General features: G+C 44.0%; 1 protein-coding gene across 3 annotated transcripts in view; it reads left to right on the plus strand.

Moving 5' to 3' along the window:
- stag3 (stromal antigen 3) overlaps nucleotides 1-19,060 on the plus strand; it is a 39,692-nt gene that overhangs the window by 20,029 nt on the left and 603 nt on the right. For all 3 annotated transcript variants that reach the window (XM_012953358.3, XM_031897643.1, NM_001126921.1), the window contains 20 exon segments: nucleotides 62-141; nucleotides 1,479-1,586; nucleotides 1,991-2,093; nucleotides 3,115-3,220; nucleotides 3,341-3,444; nucleotides 3,663-3,749; nucleotides 4,268-4,357; nucleotides 4,789-4,989; nucleotides 5,234-5,304; nucleotides 8,970-9,057; nucleotides 9,139-9,219; nucleotides 10,233-10,325; nucleotides 10,809-10,968; nucleotides 12,339-12,466; nucleotides 13,837-13,938; nucleotides 15,069-15,217; nucleotides 15,556-15,678; nucleotides 15,907-16,130; nucleotides 16,867-17,002; nucleotides 18,068-18,151. In XM_012953358.3, coding sequence (XP_012808812.2) covers nucleotides 62-141; nucleotides 1,479-1,586; nucleotides 1,991-2,093; nucleotides 3,115-3,220; nucleotides 3,341-3,444; nucleotides 3,663-3,749; nucleotides 4,268-4,357; nucleotides 4,789-4,989; nucleotides 5,234-5,304; nucleotides 8,970-9,057; nucleotides 9,139-9,219; nucleotides 10,233-10,325; nucleotides 10,809-10,968; nucleotides 12,339-12,466; nucleotides 13,837-13,938; nucleotides 15,069-15,217; nucleotides 15,556-15,678; nucleotides 15,907-16,130; nucleotides 16,867-17,002; nucleotides 18,068-18,151 — 2,318 coding nt within the window.

Consider the following 19,060-nt stretch of genomic DNA (forward strand, 5'->3'; position numbering starts at 1 on the left):
ACATATTGTACTAGTGTGTGTACGCCGTGTAAACTTCTGTCACCCCCCCCCCCTTTTACAGAACCGTATGGTATTCATGGTGTTAGATAAAGAGCAGCAGGTTGCTGTAGAGGCAATTAAACTGATTGGACTCATTTCACAGTGAGTATCAACAACTAGTTAGTAGTGGTTAGTAGTTAGTTTCCCAAACTGGGTGCCCCTGGAACTATAGCAGGGTGACTGTTACCCCAATGTTTCTATATATCTGTAACCTTGTTATGGGCTAAGGGGGCCCAGCCTGAAGGCCAGTTAGGGGGGGATTTGGGGTGAGTGTTTATTTGTGCCCTGAGTACCCCTGGAACTATAGCAGGGTGACTGTTACCCCAATGTTTCTATATATCTGTAACCTTGTTATGGGCTAAGGGGGCCCAGCCTGAAGGCCAGTTAGGGGGGGATTTGGGGTGAGTGCTTATTTGTGCCCTGGGTACCCCTGGAACTATAGCGGGGTGACTGTTACCCCAATGTTTCTATATATCTGTAACCTTGTTATGGGCTAAGGGGGCCCAGCCTGAAGGCCAGTTAGGGGGGGATTTGGGGTGAGTGCTTATTTGTGCCCTGGGTACCCCTGGAACTATAGCGGGGTGACTGTTACCCCAATGTTTCTATATATCTGTAACCTTGTTATGGGCTAAGGGGGCCCAGCCTGAAGGCCAGTTAGGGGGGGATTTGGGGTGAGTGCTTATTTGTGCCCTGGGTACCCCTGGAACTATAGCGGGGTGACTGTTACCCCAATGTTTCTATATATCTGTAACCTTTATATGGGCTAAGGGGGCCCAGCCTGAAGGCCAGTTAGGGGGGGATTTGGGGTGAGGGCTTATTTGTGCCCTGGGTACCCCTGGAACTATAGCAGGGTGACTGTTACCCCAATGTTTCTATATATCTGTAACCTTGTTATGGGCTAAGGGGGCCCAGCCTGAAGGCCAGTTAGGGGGGGATTTGGGGTGAGTGCTTATTTGTGCCCTGGGTACCCCTGGAATTATAGCGGGGTGACTGTTACCCCAATGTTTCTATATATCTGTAACCTTGTTATGGGCTAAGGGGGCCCAGCCTGAAGGCCAGTTAGGGGGGGATTTGGGGTGAGTGCTTATTTTTGCCCTGGGTACCCCTGGAACTATAGCGGGGTGACTGTTACCCCAATGTTTCTATATATCTGTAACCTTGTTATGGGCTAAGGGGGCCCAGCCTGAAGGCCAGTTAGGGGGGGATTTGGGGTGAGTGCTTATTTGTGCCCTGGGTACCCCTGGAACTTTATCGGGGTGACTGTTACCCCAATGTTTCTATATATCTGTAACCTTGTTATGGGCTAAGGGGGCCCAGCCTGAAGGTCAGTTAGGGGGGGATTTGGGGTGAGTGCTTATTTGTGCCCTGGGTACCCCTGGAACTATAGCAGGGTGACTGTTACCCCAATGTTTCTATATATCTGATTGTCTCTCATACAGGAACATGGAGGATATGCTGAGTAAGAAGGACTGTGACACTATTTACCCCTTCGTGTTTGTATCCAGTCGAGCAGTTTCATCTGCAGCAGGGGCATTTCTGTATCAGAGGTCAGTGGCAGAGACTGCACTATATATATATATATATATATATATATATATATATATATATATATATATATATATATATATATATATATATATATATATAAATAGTCTTTACCTTCCACTTTGTACTCACTCACCTTATGGACAGAACATTTTATGAATCTCCACTTTTAATTGGTTTATTCAGAAGTTGCTGATACTTAGCAGCACATTCAGACGTGAAGTAAAGGGGCAACTGATACAAGTGAACATGTTGCACTCATCTACTTTTCATTAGTTTATTATGTCTTGGATCCAGTTCCGCAGAAAGCGCTTTAGTCCCATTATTTCTTATTGTATGATAACCTATAGAGAGGAAGTTTATTCTCATCTCTGCCATGTTTCACGCCGTTTATATCTGCTGGCAGGGTTCTAGCTCACACAGTAGCTGAAACAAGTCCCAAAGGCAGAAATCGGCTCGGAAATGTATCCTTCTTTCGACTGCTGATGTCATTCTTCATAAAGAGTAAGGTAGGCCATATTAGTTCCTTTCATCAGTTAGATTTCCTTTATACTAGGGCTCTCTCTCTCTTGTAGAACTTTTTTAAAACCATTTATTTTATAGCCCCCGGTCTGATTTGGGTCTCCATAGACTTAACTGCATGACACCATCATTTTTATATACTTAAACATGAATTATTTGGCCCACTACATGAAATAAGTTGGACAGCAGTGCTTTATGTCTTCCCAGTCATGTAGTGAGGTCCTTCTAAGAATACAAACAGTGGACTTGAGCTGAGGCCAGGCACGGACTGGGAATCAAAATAGGCCCTGGCATTTAAGGCACACAGAGGCCCAAACAGCCCCCCACTGGCCCAATAAATAATGACTGGCTATGGCATCTTACAGCAGCCCCTCTGGCATTTGCCTGAACCTACAGATTGCCAGTCCGGGCCTGATTTTCAGTACACAGAGGCCCAAACAGCCCCCCCCCCCTCATAGGCCCAATAAATAGTGACTGTCTATGGCACCTTACAGCAGCCTCTCTGGCATTTGCCTGAACCTACAGATTGCCAGTCCGGGCCTGATTTTCAGTACACAGAGGCCCAAACAGCCCCCCCATAGGCCCAATAAATAGTGAGTGTCTATGGCACCTTACAGCAGCCCCTCTGGCATTTGCCTGAACCCACAGATTGCCAGTCCGGGCCTGATTTTCAGTACACAGAGGCCCAAACAGCCCCGCCCTCATAGGCCCAATAAATAATGAGTGTCTATGGCACCTTACAGCAGCCCCCCTGGCATTTACCACAACCCACAGATTGCCAGTCTGGGCCTGATTTTCAGTACACAGAGGCCCAAACAGCCCCCCCATAGGCCCAATAAATAGTGAGTGACTATGGCACCTTACAGCAGCCCCTCTGGCATTTACCACAACCCACAGATTGCCGGACTTAGGCACAAAAATATATACATGCATAGAAGTGTACAATAACTAGTAGCTATCATCCGGCGGCCGTAACATAGGCCCTTACTGTCCATCTGTTCCCTCAAGCTCCCTGAACATGCTGCGTATCTGGTAGACAGTTTGTGGGAATGCGCTGGGGCCCCCCTGCAAGACTGGGTGTGCCAGACTGATCTGCTGCTGCTGGAAGAGGAGGGTAAGACTAGACCCAACCTTTATAATCCAATTAACTCGCAATATCTTTCTTTTTCAGTTTTGATTTCCCAGACTCTTTCTCACAGCCATTATGTGTAACATTTCCATTTCTACCCCCCAGGCTTGGATGACACGGATGAAAGTGCTCTGATAGAAATCTTAGTGGCGTCTATGAGACAGGCAGTCGAGGGGACGTCTCCTGTGGGTAGAGTGCCCGCTAGAAGGGTATGTACGTTCTAGAAGATCAATGTAGCTTAAGTTCAGTATCCAGCTGAATCTTTTGCAAAGGATTCTGGGTTCTGCCAGTGGCTTTGGTGCATCCCTAGTTCTGGTTTTCATTTACTAACCTGTGCAAAAGGCAGGACAGTTTGCTCATGTGTGTGCACCTATTATTGTTTGCACAGTAGCAAATAAGCCATCTTTTACTTGGTGTTTTCTCCCAGGCTTTTGCATTAAAGGACAGGAAGGCTGAAGACAAAAGCCGATTGACCCGTCATATGATTCTTGCACTTCCCCCTCTCTTGGCGAAGGTACATTTATGGCAATTTATTTATAAAAAGGGCACCTTTATTTAGTAGCTCAGAATGGGCCACTGAAGAGCAGGTTTGCTTGCCCTGTATGTCTTCCAAACAACATCATCTTCAAGGCTGTCCTCTCTGCCCAGTCTGTGGAGCTGGTTGAGGGACAGGAAGGCAGAGGAGTGTGGGAATCGAACCTTTGAGTTAACTTTTAGCACAATGTAGAGAGTAATATTCTGAGATAATTTTCCATTGGTCTTCATTTTTTTATTATTTTTTAGTTTTTAAATTATTTTACATTTTGTTCACCAGCTCTCCAGTTAGGAGTTTCATCAGCTATCTGGTTGCTAGGGTCCAACCAGGGAATGGTTAGAAGAAAAGACTAGTACACTATTTAAATAGGAGAGGACCTGAATAAAAAAAAGAATATATATATGCCCATACCACACAGAACTATATATACACTGACACATACACCTATTTCATAGGTTTTTTTAAGAACTTCCCTTGAGAGTATTCTCTTCCCTCAGTTTTCAGCTGATAGCAAGAAGGTGAGAACTCTTCTGAAGATCACTTCCTTTATGGAGCTGGAGATTTACTGTACAGACAGAATGGAAAAGGTAAGGGAGTGGACAAAGAGACGCGACTACCAGGCAATGGAAGATAGGGCCAAGCCTGGACTGGCAATCTGTGGCCAGAGGGGCTCCGGTAAGATGCCATAGACAGTTACTATTTACTGGGCTGATGGGGGGCTGTTTGGGCCTCCCTGCACTTGAGAGACAGGGATTATTTTGATATAATATACAGATGTTAAATCCTGCCTCTAGATGGTGCTAGAGTGCAAAGACTTGCCAGCAAACTCAAAAGAAAATGCCATAAACCATGTACCACCTGGTGGCAGATTTGGGTTTTTTTTTTTCCTTGTCATAGCTGGAAGAGACATGGGAATGAGCTTGGCTGCCTCTGTACATTTCTCCTTGTGTCTCTCTCCCATTCCATACTCCAGGTATAGGAAAAGCGACTCGCTTCTTTTTATGTTTATTCCCCCTAGTTTCTAGATACACTGTTGGCTGAGGTTCAGGAGATCTTGGAGAAGCATACAGAGGAAGATGTTTTAGAGTCCTGCTCTCGGGCTCTGTACATCTTGTGTGACCGCAAGCAGGCCTTGTACCAGCGCGCAGACATTGCACGCAGCACCTTAATGGACCGGCTCACTGGCCGCTTTTTGCAGCAGGTTCCGGAAATCATGCAGGTATCTGTTAATGCCTCTCAGCCTGGATATACTTTCAACCAACCTCCTTCCATGCCGGTGGCATTGCATCCATACCTTTATGCCCCCATAGATATGTTTCATAAATTATCACCTTTCTAAATACATAGGCTATGTCAGGGTGCCTTTACCCACTGCAACAAATACTTCATGAATCTCTCGCTATAATGAACATGTTCTGAGTTGTGCTTTTATACTTACCCATCCTCCATCTTGTCCTCTCCAGGAGACTGAGCCAGATGAAGATGCCGTTTATAATATCGCTGCAACAATGAAAAGGATATCACCATTGTACAGGTAACAGCTGGCAGCTTTCCCTTGGGAGACTAAAGGGATTCTGTCACGGAAAATGTCTTTTTTTCAAAATGTGTTAAAGGGAAACTATACCCCCAGAATGAATACGTAACCAACAGATAGTTTTTACCTTTCTTTCTCCTTTAACATAATATAAACTAAGTAAGCCTTATCAGAAAGGTCTATGTAAATACAGCCATAAGCACTCACAGAAACGCTGCACTGAGTTCTAATGTGTAGCACTGGCTCCTTTTGATAGCTCAGACTCAGGCACACTTTACTGCTGCGCTGCAAGTTGGAGTGATTTCCCCCCCCCCCCCTCACCCCCAGCAGCCGATCTGCAGAACAATGGGAAGGGAGCAAGATAGCAGCTCCCAGTAGGTATCAGAATAGCACTCAATAGTAAGAAATCCAAGTCCGGCTTGGGACTCCTCCAGTTACATGGGAGTAGGAGAAACAATAGGTTAGCTGAAAGCAGTTCTAATGTGTAGCGCTGGCTGAAAGCTCAGACTCAGGCACACTTTACTGCTGCGCTGCAAGTTGGAGTGATATCCCCCCCCCCCTCACCCCCAGCAGCCGATCAGCAGAACAATGGGAAGGGAGCAAGATAGCAGCTCCCAGTAGGTATCAGAATAGCCCTCAATAGTAAGAAATCCAAGTCTGGCTTGGGACTCCTCCAGTTACATGGGAGAAGGAGAAACAATAGGTCAGCTGAAAGCAGTTCTAATGTGTAGCACTGGCTCCTTCTGAAAGCTCAGACTCAGGCACACTTTACTGTTGTGCTGCAAGTTGGAGTGATACCCCCCCCACCCCCAGCAGCCGATCAGCAGAACAATGGGAAGGGAGCAAGATAGCAGCTCCCAGTAGGTATCCGAATAGCACTCAATACTAAGAAATCCAAGTCTGGCTTGGGACTCCTCCAGTTACATGGGAGAAGGAGAAACAATGGGTCAGCTGAAAGCAGTTCTAATGTGTAGCTCTGGCTGAAAGCTCAGACTCAGGCACACTTTACTGCTGCGCTGCAAGTTGGAGTGATATTCCCCCCCCCTCCCCCCCAGCAGCCGATCAGCAGAACAATGGGAAGGGAGCAAGATAGCAGCTCCCAGTAGGTATCAGAATAGCACTCAATAGTAAGAAATCCAAGTCCGGCTTGGGACTCCTCCAGTTACATGGGAGTAGGAGAAACAATAGGTTAGCTGAAAGCAGTTCTAATGTGTAGCGCTGGCTGAAAGCTCAGACTCAGGCACAATGCACTGAGATGGCGCCTACACACCAATATTACAGCTACAAATACATTTGTTGGTTCAAGAATAAAAGGTTAAATGGCAGAGGGAATTATTTGCTGTGTAACCGTGTCATTTAGAGATAAAAAGTGCCCCATGAACTACCTCTGGGAAGTGCTCCACAGATTTGGCCTGGGCACCAAATTTATCCAATGGGTTAAACTGCTCTACAAATCCCCAGTTGCTAAGGTTAGGGTTAATAATTTCATCTCCCCCCCTTTCCAACTCCGCAGGGGAACCAGACAAGGGTGCCCCCTATCACCAATCCTCTTTGCACTAGCGATAGAACCCTTAGCTATTACAATAAGGGAGTGTGCTTCCATTAAAGGGCTCCAGTTTGCCAACATAACGGAGAAAGTGTCCCTCTTTGCGGACGATATTTTAATATACTTAGCAGACCCCTTAGAATCCCTCTCCACCATGCTAACTGTTGTCCAAGAATTTGGCAAATACTCGGGACTTCGTGTTAACTGGGATAAATCACAACTATTTAGCATTGACCCTACCCCCCATATCCCTCCTCCCCAGCAGACACAATTGAAATGGGTCACATCCTTTAAATACCTGGGGATATGGATAAACCCAGACCCCCAACTCTTTCTACAACTCAATCTAGACCCTATAATGGACTCCCTGTCACAAGTTCTTAAGACCTGGGCCAAACTACCACTTACACTTTGGGGAAGAGTGAATATCATCAAGATGATATATTTGCCTAAATTCCTGTATATATTCCACAACACCCCATTTACAATCCCTCGATCCTTTTTCAAAAAACTAAACAGAACTATAACTTCATTTATTTGGGCCAATGGTACCCCCCGTATTTCCTGGGAGAGGCTAACAGCAACCGTCGAAAATGGAGGCCTAGCCTTGCCACACTTCTACTTCTACTACTTAGCCTCCCAAATCTACTACATACACTGGTGCCTTGCTCCCAATCCATATAATCCCAATACACAACTTCAAGCGTCCATCCTCCACTCAATAGAAGGCCTAAGCACCTATCCTTATAGACACCACACAGATATGACCAACCTACCACATACGCTACTGACTCCACATAAAGCATGGACCACAGCCTTGAAAAATATGCACCATCCTTGGCCACTCCTCTCACCCCAACTTCCACTCTGGGCCAACTCGCTCCTACCCGACCTACAGGAACTACAGGACTACACCTATTGGCCACGACTGGGTTTTAAGAAACTTGGAGACCTAACACTTGGTCCTCAGTTTCCCACATACCAAGACCTACAAGACAGAGCTCTGGGAAAGCAGATACAATTTTATAGATACCTCCAACTTAGGCACGCCTTTCACGCACAATTCCACACCCTTCCTCCCACAATAACCACAGTAACCCTAGAGGACATCCTGCTCTCTCCATCTCCAGCCAAACTACTATCTAGGCTATACAAAGAGATTATGACAACAATTAAGCCACCCTTTGATCGAGCCTACCGTCTTTGGACGCAAGACATCCCAGAACTAGCACAAGACCAATGGGAGGAAGCCACAGAAAATGCCTATGATTTCCTAATCCCAATAAAGGATAGGCTCATACAGTACAAATTTCTGCACCAAACCTACATAACACCCCTCAAACTGATGAGATTTGGGAGAAGACAGGATGACCTCTGCCCAAGATGTAAATCCCCCGGGGCCAATTTCTTCCACATGATTTGGTCCTGTCCCCCCATACACGAATTCTGGTCCAAAATAATGGAAACACTAGCAAGTGAACTGGGTACACCGCAGATAGTAGACCCAATAACTTGCCTACTAGGAGTCATAGATGGAATAATATGCACTAACGTGGCCAGAGTCAGACTGCGTACGCTCATGTTCTACGCCAAAAAAACAATAATTATGCACTGGATGGGAGACACCCTCCCCTCCCAAACATTCTGGAGAAGGCTGGTGGATGGAGCTCTCCCCCTTATCAAATTAACCTATGAAACAAGGGGTGCTTATGACAAGTTTGACAAGATCTGGGAAAATTGGTATAATCAAGACAATCTGGACACATAACCTACCCCTTCACACTAAATGTGACTGATCCGACAGAACTAAACACACTCACCTACACTGTGATAACTACAACGCCTAGTAATAGCACCCTTGACTGTATTGGCCTAAACCTGACTCGACACCATTTCAATCTTAATGTCAATATATTATACACTGTTTTGTATTTTTGTTTTGTGATGTTGTAAAACCAATAAAAAATTTACCTATAAAAAAAAAAAAAGTGCCCCATAATCATCATGACAGAGTCCCTTTAAACTTTATGCATGTGGGAGGGGTTATAGATACAAAAAACAAATGCTGACTTAACTCTTATGTAGAAAAGGTTGGTTAATTTACTGTTTCTGGTCACAGTGGCCATGATCTGTCTCACTGGGAGCTGTTTGGTCCATGCAGCCAAATACTGCTCAAGGGGATGGACACTGGAGAGGTTCCAGAACAGGTACAGCTCCGACATTTCCACTCTACACCACTTCCTTCCGACCCTATTCCATTAACTAAGGACTCCATATTTATCTTGCAGATAGTAATGGCTGCTCTTACCTGCTGCCACTTCTCTCTCTTGTGGGAGCTTTTCCATATCTCCAACTCCAAAGGCCCACAGGTAGGGTTTCTCAGTGAAGGTTGTAAAGTTAACATATATACTTAGCCTTATCCGCGCTTGCCCAATATCGCTACCCACTGTGTAGATTAAACAAAAACACCTCACCAATACTGTGAAATAAGTAAATGATTAAATAAATAGATATTAATGAGCAGCTGCCTACCTCCAAACTAATCCCAAATCACATCAAAAACTATCTTAACGCAGAGTTGGCGCTCTCATAAAACAAATTACCAAGTTATGTGATTCAAACAATTTGTATTTATTAGTGAATTGTAATAAAATCATATATACATAGTAATATCTTATAATTAAAATCCAAATAAATTATATCAGTGCAACAGATAATCCAGTATTTATTAGAGGAACTAAGGAAAATCAATAATAACCAGCATGATAGTTCATCAAATAGTTAAAAAATATATATAATTTTGGGAATCAGTATAGAGTCAGCACAATCAGATTGAAAATTGAGTATATATAGAATGCATCTGAGTAAAAAATTGGAGATAAATAGTAAAATTGCACACATGCAATGGATAGGGCAAGATATTACTATGTATATATGATTTTATTACAATTCACTAATAAATACAAATTGTTTGAATCACATAACTTGGTAATTTGTTTTATGAGAGCGCCAACTCTGCGTTAAGATAAAGTTAACATATACCTAGCTGTTTAGCAAGTGAGGGAATACAGGGATATGGGAGATAGCTCTCAGTACAAGTTGCCCCAGGGACTGGTGCCATTGCCATCTTGGAGTCAGGAAGGAATTTTTCCCCCCCTGGGGCAAATTAGAGAGGCTTCAGATGGGGTTTTCGCCTTCCTCTGGATCAACTGGCAGTTAGGCAGGTTATATACTGTATAAGCATTAGGGTTAAACGTGATGGATGGGTGTAACATATGTTAATATATAAATGAGGCACAGAAAGAAGAAATATTGCTCACTTTCCACCTCTGCTAACCTTCCCTTCTCATTATTCCCTCCCTTATCCTTACTGTGTAATCAGAATCAGATTTCCCCTCTGAAGCAGAAGCTCAGGCAGTTTTGTGACATTTGCCAAGGCTGTCTCTCTGATCTCAACGCTGCCATCAGGAAGCAGGTAATTTGGCTTTTCCTGTGTTAGGCTTCTAGTAGGAGCTTCCATATCTTACCTTCCCTATCACTGCATCCCTTACTTTTGCCATTTTTAAAGGGAAACTACACCCCAAGAATGAATACGTAACCAATAGACAGTTTATATTATGTTAAGTGGCCTATTAAAGAATCTCCCCAAACTGGAATATATATATCAGTAAATATTGCCCTTTTACATCCTTTCCCTTGAGCCGCCATTTTGTTATAGGCTGTGTGCTCCCTCAGAGATCAGCTGACAGGAAGTGATGCAGCTCTAACTGTAACAGGAAGAAGTGTGGGAGCAAAAGGCAGAACTCTGCCCATTCATTGGCTGATGGGGCCTAGCATGTATGTGTGCCTTGGCTTACATTGTTTGGGGTATAGTTTCCCTTTAAGCAGGTTCACTGCACCCCTTTTCTTCTATTACTGTGTCGTGCTGATTATTTATTGCTCTCTCTTTGTCCTGCAGGCATTTGTCCTCCTCAGTGATTTGCTGGTTATATTTGGCAGTCCCATAGCCCAGGAGCAGAGATTTTACCTGCAGCCTCTTGCGTATCGTCCTAGTCTGTCTCTGCAGGCTGAGCTGGCTGGATTTCTGTTGGATAATGTATTCACTGACCCTGAAGAAGGTTGTAAAATATCCAAAAATACCAAATATAAATCAAAGAAAGGCCTAAGGGAAAGTTCACAGGGGTGTATTAGTTAAAGGGTGCAGGGTATGGTTAACTTAAGAATAAGGTGGCCATACACGGTAAGATTTGGCTAGATTGCCAAACCAGAAAATTTTTCCCTGATATGCCCACCTCATGGTTATCGTTTGGCCCTAGGACCGATGCGGTCCCCGATTCAATAGAAAATTAAGCCTGTCTGATCAACATCTGGCCAGTTTTTGGCTACATATTGTTGGGGAGGGCTGTCGGAGGGCCCCATACACGGGCAGATAAGCTGCTGAGTGGTTCTTAAGGACCCAAATCAGGAGCTGAAATCTGCAATTGGCTGACAGAACCCCTGGGCCACTGCCTGGTTGGGAGGTGTTTCAGTAGGATCAGATTTCCCATAGAAATAAACCAACTATGATTGGCTGGCATTAGCCTACACAATATGGAGTCTCTGCGCATTGATAAATGTGCCCCTTTAGATAAGGCAGTGGGTACTAAAGTAGTACAGGTATTTGATCCGTTGTCCGGAAACCCATTATCCAGAAAGCTCAGAATTATGGAAAGCCCATCTTCCATAGACTCCATTTTAAGCAATAATTATTTACATTTTTAGAAATGATTCCCTTTTTCTCTGCAATAATAAAACAATACCTGTACTTGATCCCAACTAAGGTATAATTACCCCTTATTGGGGCAGAACAGCCCTATTGGGTTTATTTAATGGTTAAATGATTCCCTTTTCTCTGTAATAATAAAACAATACCTGTACTTGATCCCAACTAAGGTATAATTACCCCTTATTGGGGCAGAACAGCCCTATTGGGTTTATTTAATGGTTAAATGATTCCCTTTTCTCTGTAATAATAAAACAGTACCTGTACTTGATCCCAACTAAGATATAATTACCCCTTATTGGGGCAGAACAGCCCTATTGGGTTTATTTAATGGTTAAATGATTCTCTTTTCTCTGTAATAATAAAACAGTACCTGTACTTGATCCCAACTAAGATATAATTACCCCTTATTGGGGGCAGAACAGCCCTATTGGGTTTATTTAATGGTTAAATGATTCCCTTTTCTCTGTAATAATAAAACAGTACCTGTACTTGATCCCAACTAAGATATAATTACCCCTTATTGGGGCAGAACAGCCCTATTTGGGTTTATTTCATGGTTAAATGATTCCCTTTTCTCTGTAATAATAAAACAGTACCTGTAATTGATCCCAACTAAGATATAATTACCCCTTATTGGGGGCAGAACAGCCCTATTGGGTTTATTTCATGGTTACATTATTAGAAGCATACTGATTTATGTTAAATATAAGGGTTGTGTTACAGAGAATGAGGCCCGACGCACTGAAACGCTACACGAGAGAAGAAACCTGCTGGCCGGTTACTGCAAACTGATCCTGTATAGTTCCCTGCAGCTGCATTCTGCCAGCGATATCTTTAGGCATTATGTCAAGGTAAGTGTCCCACCCCAAACCGGGCAGCGTATGGCCATATTGTTTATTACTGTACTGTGTATTAGCATGCTGTGTCCTAATTGGCTGTTTCCTTGCTAATGAGGAAGGGAAGCCATGATGGTCCTAATAGCACCTAGTTTTAAAATTAAGCATGTTCAGTTACCCTTGTTCGATTCGGTTCGGTATGTGCCTGAATCTCTCACAAAGGATTCCGTGCATCCCTAATTTAAACAAAATTTTAGTGCGATGTAGACATTGAAATTCTGAGACAATTTGTAATTGGTCTTTATTATTTTGTTTGTGGTTTTTCAGTTAGTTAGCAGTTTGGAATTTCAGCAGCTATCTGGTTGCTAGGGTGCCATTTACCATAGCAACCAGGCAGTCATTTGAATGAGAGACTGGAAGATGAGTAGGAAGATAAGTAATAGAAATTAACAAAAACAATACAATTGCGGCCCCAGAGACCATTTTTTTTTTAGCTTCTGGGGTCGGTGACCCCCATTTGAAAACTGGAAAGAAGCAGAAGAGTAAGGCAAATAATTTAAAAAGTTCAAAAAAAAAAAATAAGAAAGACAAATTGAAAAGTTACTAGGAATAGGCCAATCTTTCACGTGCTAAAAGGTGAACCTCCTCTTTAAAGGGGCAGTACACCTTCAATGTCCACATCTTATTAAACCACTAACAATGCTCTCAGCCTGTTAGAAAATCCATTTTCCATAGAAAATCAAAAGGCCACTGTAAGAGCTACTTGTTATACCTGTTAATTCAGCCCTTTTGTCTCTCTGATCAGTTTTCTGAAGGGATGGGAGGGGCCTATTCTCAACCTGACACAATGGGAACTTCCTGTATGCTGACATCATCACTCCCAGGCTTTGCCCTTACTTCTTTCCTATTGGACCAATTCATTGGTTGCTTGAGCACTCTAACCAGTTGTATAAATTGAAAGGCCATTGGTTAATTTCTCCCTGGCAATGACATAGGCAAACAGGCTCAGCCTATCCATAACTTACTGTTATGTTAGATTTACATCTCTCAGGCACAGGAAGCAGTGTCAGACTGACAGGAGGCACAGCCAATAGGAGTTAAGGCTGCTGCCAGTACATCATATAAGGAAGTAAACAAGCGACTGTAGTGTTTATAGGGGTCACTGACCCCCCCAGCACAGGCTCTGGGCAGAAGTGAAGGCTTAGCAGAGGGAGGAATCTGAGGGGAATCTCTCTTCAGCTGCACATTTTTTGCTAACTATGTATAATGATTAATGTGAGCTGTTAGATTTGTGAATGTCGTACAAAGGTGAGCAGCCCCTTTAAGACTAAGGCACAAATACAGGTGCGTAAGCAGCAGGCTCAGCGGCCATTGATCTCTTTCAGTTTAACGCCAGTTACGGGGATCTCATTAAGGAGACGCTGCACAAGTGCCGAAGCATCAGCAGAGAGGAGACCACCAAGACTGTGCTGCTCAGTCTCACTCAGGTATGCACTCTGTCTGTATCTCACTGTCTTATTGCACTCTCATTATTATACTCAGGTGCGGCATCCCTTATTCGGAAACCTGTTATGCAGAAACTCCAAATTACAGGAATGTTCATCTCCCATAGACTTCGCTGTACTCAAATAATTCACATTTTTTAAAAAAATGTTTTCCTTTTTCTCTGTAATAATAAAACAGTGCAGGTATGGGATCAGTTATCCGGAAACCCGTTATCCAGAAAGCTCCAAATAACAGAAAGGCCGTCTCCTATAAACTCATCAACTTTCATCAACTAATTCACATTTTTTCAAAATGATTTCCTTTTTTCTCTCTAGTAATAAAACAGTACCTGTACTTGATCCCAACTAAGATATAATTACCCCTTATTGGGGGCAGAACAGCCCTATTGGGTTTATTTCATGGTTAAATGATTCCCTTTTCTCTGTAATAATAAAACAGTACCTGTACTTGATCCCAACTAAGATATAATTACCCCTTATTGGGGCAGAACAGCCCTATTGGGTTTATTTAATGGTTAAATGATTCCCTTTTCTCTGTAATAATAAAACAGTACCTGTACTTGATCCCAACTAAGATATAATTACCCCTTATTGGGGCAGAACAGTCCTATTGGGTTTATTTAATGGTTAAATGATTCCCTTTTCTCTGTAATAATAAAACAGTACCTGTACTTGATCCCAACTAAGATATAATTACCCCTTATTGGGGCAGAACAGCCCTATTGGGTTTATTTCATGGTTAAATGATTCCCTTTTCTCTGTAATAATAAAACAGTACCTGTACTTGATCCCAACTAAGATATAATTACCCCTTATTGGGGCAGAACAGCCCTATTGGGTTTATTTCATGGTTAAATGATTCCCTTTTCTCTGTAATAATAAAACAGTACCTGTACTTGATCCAAACTAAGATATAATTACCCCTTATTGGGGCAGAACAGCCCTATTGGGTTTATTTAATGGTTAAATGATTCCCTTTTCTCTGTAATAATAAAACAGTACCTGTACTTGATCCCAACTAAGATATAATTACCCCTTATTGGGGGCAGAACAGTCCTATGTAACTAATGTTTGATTGATTTAAGACTTAATCCCTCTAACTATCTGTGTAGGCCTTTACAGAGCTGTGCCAAGAGGGCGACTCCCCACCCCAGCGCTCCTCTCGCCCCTTCCTAGAAATTCGAGGCTTGGCCAGGAGACTTGCTTTGCTCTATGGACCGGATCAGAGGAGATATCGCCAGGATATTGTTTTGCTGCACAAGTGAGTTTGAATGCTGCAATTACTGGCCGTGATTATGTTTCATTCTCTCACTTTATTGTACCTATAAGGGTAAAGACACACAGAGCTACTAGTAGAAGCTACTTGTCGTGGCTACAGAAATAGACAATGCTGATCACTTAGTGTTAATTACGTGTGTTTTAGCAGAGGCAATTCTTAGTATTGTCTATGGCAGGGGATAAGTAGCAGTGACAAGTAGCTGCTACTAAGTAGCTCCGTGTGTCTTCACCCAAAATGCTTTGCTAGCTATTGGCCCTTTCCTCGCCATATCTGACTGTGATTAATTTATTAGTATGACTTTAGCGAGTTTCTCTCATTAGAGAGGGCATCAAATACTGTCTGCGGGAGAATAAAACATCTGATTGGAGCCCTCAGAACCTGCTCTTCCTGGATGTGCTGAGTGAATTCTCCCACAAAACCATCAAGGAGGACAAGAAGGCACTGTAAGTAGTGCTATACAGGGGCACCCATACAGTATTTGGGGCACGGAAGCAGTGCTATACAGGGGCACCCATACAGTATTTGGGGCACGGAAGCAGCGCTATACAGGGGCACCCATACAGTATTTGGGGCACGGAAGCAGCGCTATACAGGGGCACCCATACAGTATTTGGGGCACGGAAGCAGCGCTATACAGGGGCACCATATTTATTTATTTCCAACCCTCCCAGCCTGAGATATTTAGAAGAGACCACTGAGCGGTGCCTGCCTTCCCAACCAGTGAAAGACAATGAGATTTGGGCCCCTTTCCTGGCGTACAGGAAGTCCCTGTGTGCAGACGAAGAGTCCCCTCCCAGTACCGAAAGCGATGTGTCGCCGCGCAGGGTGGGAACAAAGAGGAGCACTCCGAGGCCTGAAGTCCCTCCCCAAAGCAAGAGGAGGAGAGGGAGCATAGGTAAGTACATGGATTTGGGGTGTTGGAATTGTACCTTCCCCACCGCCACCAGGGGCCCCTCCACTATTCCATCCATGTTTGGCACCCTGACGCCAACATCCAGTCGCTTGTGTCTGTCCTCTTCATAAATTCAACCCCACTCAGCCATTTGGGGAAAGCTGAGTGGTGGGACACTAAGCCATAGACCAGGGGTCCTCAAACTTTTTAAACAGGGGGCCAGTTCACGGTCCCTCAGACTATACTTAGTCCTCAAACTACGGACCCCACCCTTACTCCCCAGTGTGTCACTGTGTCACACCGGCAGCCATCAAAGATGCTGGACACGTCATTAGCGTCAGCCTGTGGGACACGGGCCGGGTAAATTACTTTGGGGGAGCCATAGTTTGAGGACCCCTGCTGTAGTCATTTCCATGGCATTGAAGGCCAATGAGAAGGCGGAGTTAAGGTCCCCATACAGGGGCCGATTCTAGCTGCCGATATGGGTCCCTTAGACCGATTCGGCAGCTAATCAGCCCGTGTATGGGCACTACCGACGGGCCTGTCCCACCGATATCTGGCCTGAAATTGCCCAGATATCAATTGGGCAGGTTAGAAAATCTAGTCGGATCGGGGGCCGCATCGGCTCGTTGATGCGGTCCCCGGACCCTAACTGCCGGCCCACTGGCTAGTACGGCAATGCTAGGGGCACCTCGCTGTTACGTACCCAGTGCCCAGCTGCCAGTCCTTTGTGTTTCAGGCACACTTGATATTTCCAGCCTGATGATAGAGGAGGGGAAACCTCGACTGCCCTTAATGACTTCCACCCAGCTAAAAGAACAAAAAACCCGCACCCTCCAGGAGGAAGAAAGATCGGAGACAGACTATGAGCCCAGGTAACAATGCCACATCGGGCAGCGCCTGTCCTACACTGAGTAAGCCTGTGTGTCTCTACCTTGGCTTTGTGTGCCCACATCTGCCTTCTTCTTACTACTTGTCACATACACAGTGTAACAATGGAACGGGGTAAAATGGATAGACTATAGAATATTTCTGATATAGTTAGGCAAAAATATTGTCTATAAAGGCTGGAGCGGGCAGATGTCTAACATAATAGCCAGAACTCTACTTCCTGCTTTTAGGGCCCGAATTGGCAGTTTAAATTTGCCCATGTCCAACCACCTTTAGATAATGTTGTCTACCATAATCTAGTACAGGTATGGGACCTGTTATCCAGAATGCTCGGGACCTGGGGGTTTTCCAGATATGGAATCTTCCTGTAATTAGGATCCCCATAAATTAAGTCTGCTAAAAAATCATTTAACCATGAAATAAACCCAATAGGGCTGTTCTGCCCCCAATAAGGGGTAATTATATCTTAGTTGGGATCAAGTACAGGTACTGTTTTATTATTACAGAGAAAAGGGAATCATTTAACCATTAAATAAACCCAATAGGGCTGTTCTGCCCCCAATAAGGGGTAATTATATCTTAGTTGGGATCAAGTACAGGTACTGTTTTATTATTACAGAGAAAAGGGAATCATTTAACCATGAAATAAACCCAATAGGGCTGTTCTGCCCCCAATAAGGGGTAATTATATCTTAGTTGGGATCAAGTACAGGTACTGTTTTATTATTACAGAGAAAAGGGAATCATTTAACCATGAAATAAACCCAATAGGGCTGTTCTGCCCCCAATAAGGGGTAATTATATCTTAGTTGGGATCAAGTACAGGTACTGTTTTATTATTACAGAGAAAAGGGAATCATTTAACCATGAAATAAACCCAATAGGGCTGTTCTGCCCCAATAAGGGGTAATTATATCTTAGTTGGGATCTATGGGAGATGGCCTTTCCATAATTTCAGAACTTTCTGGATAAGGGGTTTCCAGATACCTGTATGCTCTGTAAACTGTATATATGGAGTAACTGATCTGCTTTCCCTGTGATGTGTGCAGCCAACTCAGTTTCCCGCGCATCCAGAGGACGCCAAGCTCCAGGCCCTGCCCACAGGCTAGGACTCCAGCAACAGTGATCAGCAGGTCAGAAGCTCATACACTTCACTTACAAGCAGTTTACATGGAGCAACGGGTTCCTCTTTGCAGTCAAATTCATGTTCTTTATTATCAGGGAGCAAACTGCATAAATACTGTCTGACCTGCCAAAATAATTATCAGTGCCTTTTGATACTGATACAAACCATTTCCCAACCCCCCTTTAGGCTCACAGTGTCATGCAGCCCTTCCCCCACCTTGTCCCTTTGTGGAGTGGTGGATCCTGGGACTTGAAGTCCCTCCAATTTCTGTGCAACACCCATCATGAAAAGCAGGGTCTTTGAGTCCCAGAATGCATCTCTTCTGCCATCAATGTTTGTTACAAAACCCATCAGTTAATAGAGCTTCTCCCGCAGAATCCTGCATTGTAATCTGTTTTTCCCATGGGGCTAGCCATATTCTTCCTTTCCCTGGGTGGCACAGCCATGTAACCTGTGCTATGATGAACTTCAGTCTCACTTTACGGCTGCGCTGCAAGTTGGAGTGATATCCCCCCCCCCTCACCCCCAGCAGGCGATCAGCAGAACAATGGGAAGGGAGCAAGATAGCAGCTCCCAGTAGGTATCAGAATAGCACTCAATAGTAAGAAATCCAAGTCCGGCTTGGGACTCCTCCTGTTACATGGGAGTAGGAGAAACAATAGGTTAGCTGAAAGCAGTTCTAATGTGTAGCGCTGGCTGAAAGCTCAGACTCAGGCACAAGGCACTGAGATGGCGCCTACACACCAATATTACAGCTACAAATACATTTGTTGGTTCAAGAATAAAAGGTTAAATGGCAGAGGGAATTATTTGCTGTGTAACAGTGTCATTTAGAAATAAAAAGTACCCCATAAATATCACGGCAAAACCCCTTGCTTTTTACATGGCAGTGTCTGGCAAACAGATGGCAAGGAGG

This window comes from Xenopus tropicalis, chromosome 3 (genome assembly GCF_000004195.4).
Source record: "Xenopus tropicalis strain Nigerian chromosome 3, UCB_Xtro_10.0, whole genome shotgun sequence".
Classification (NCBI taxonomy): Eukaryota; Metazoa; Chordata; class Amphibia; order Anura; family Pipidae; genus Xenopus; species Xenopus tropicalis.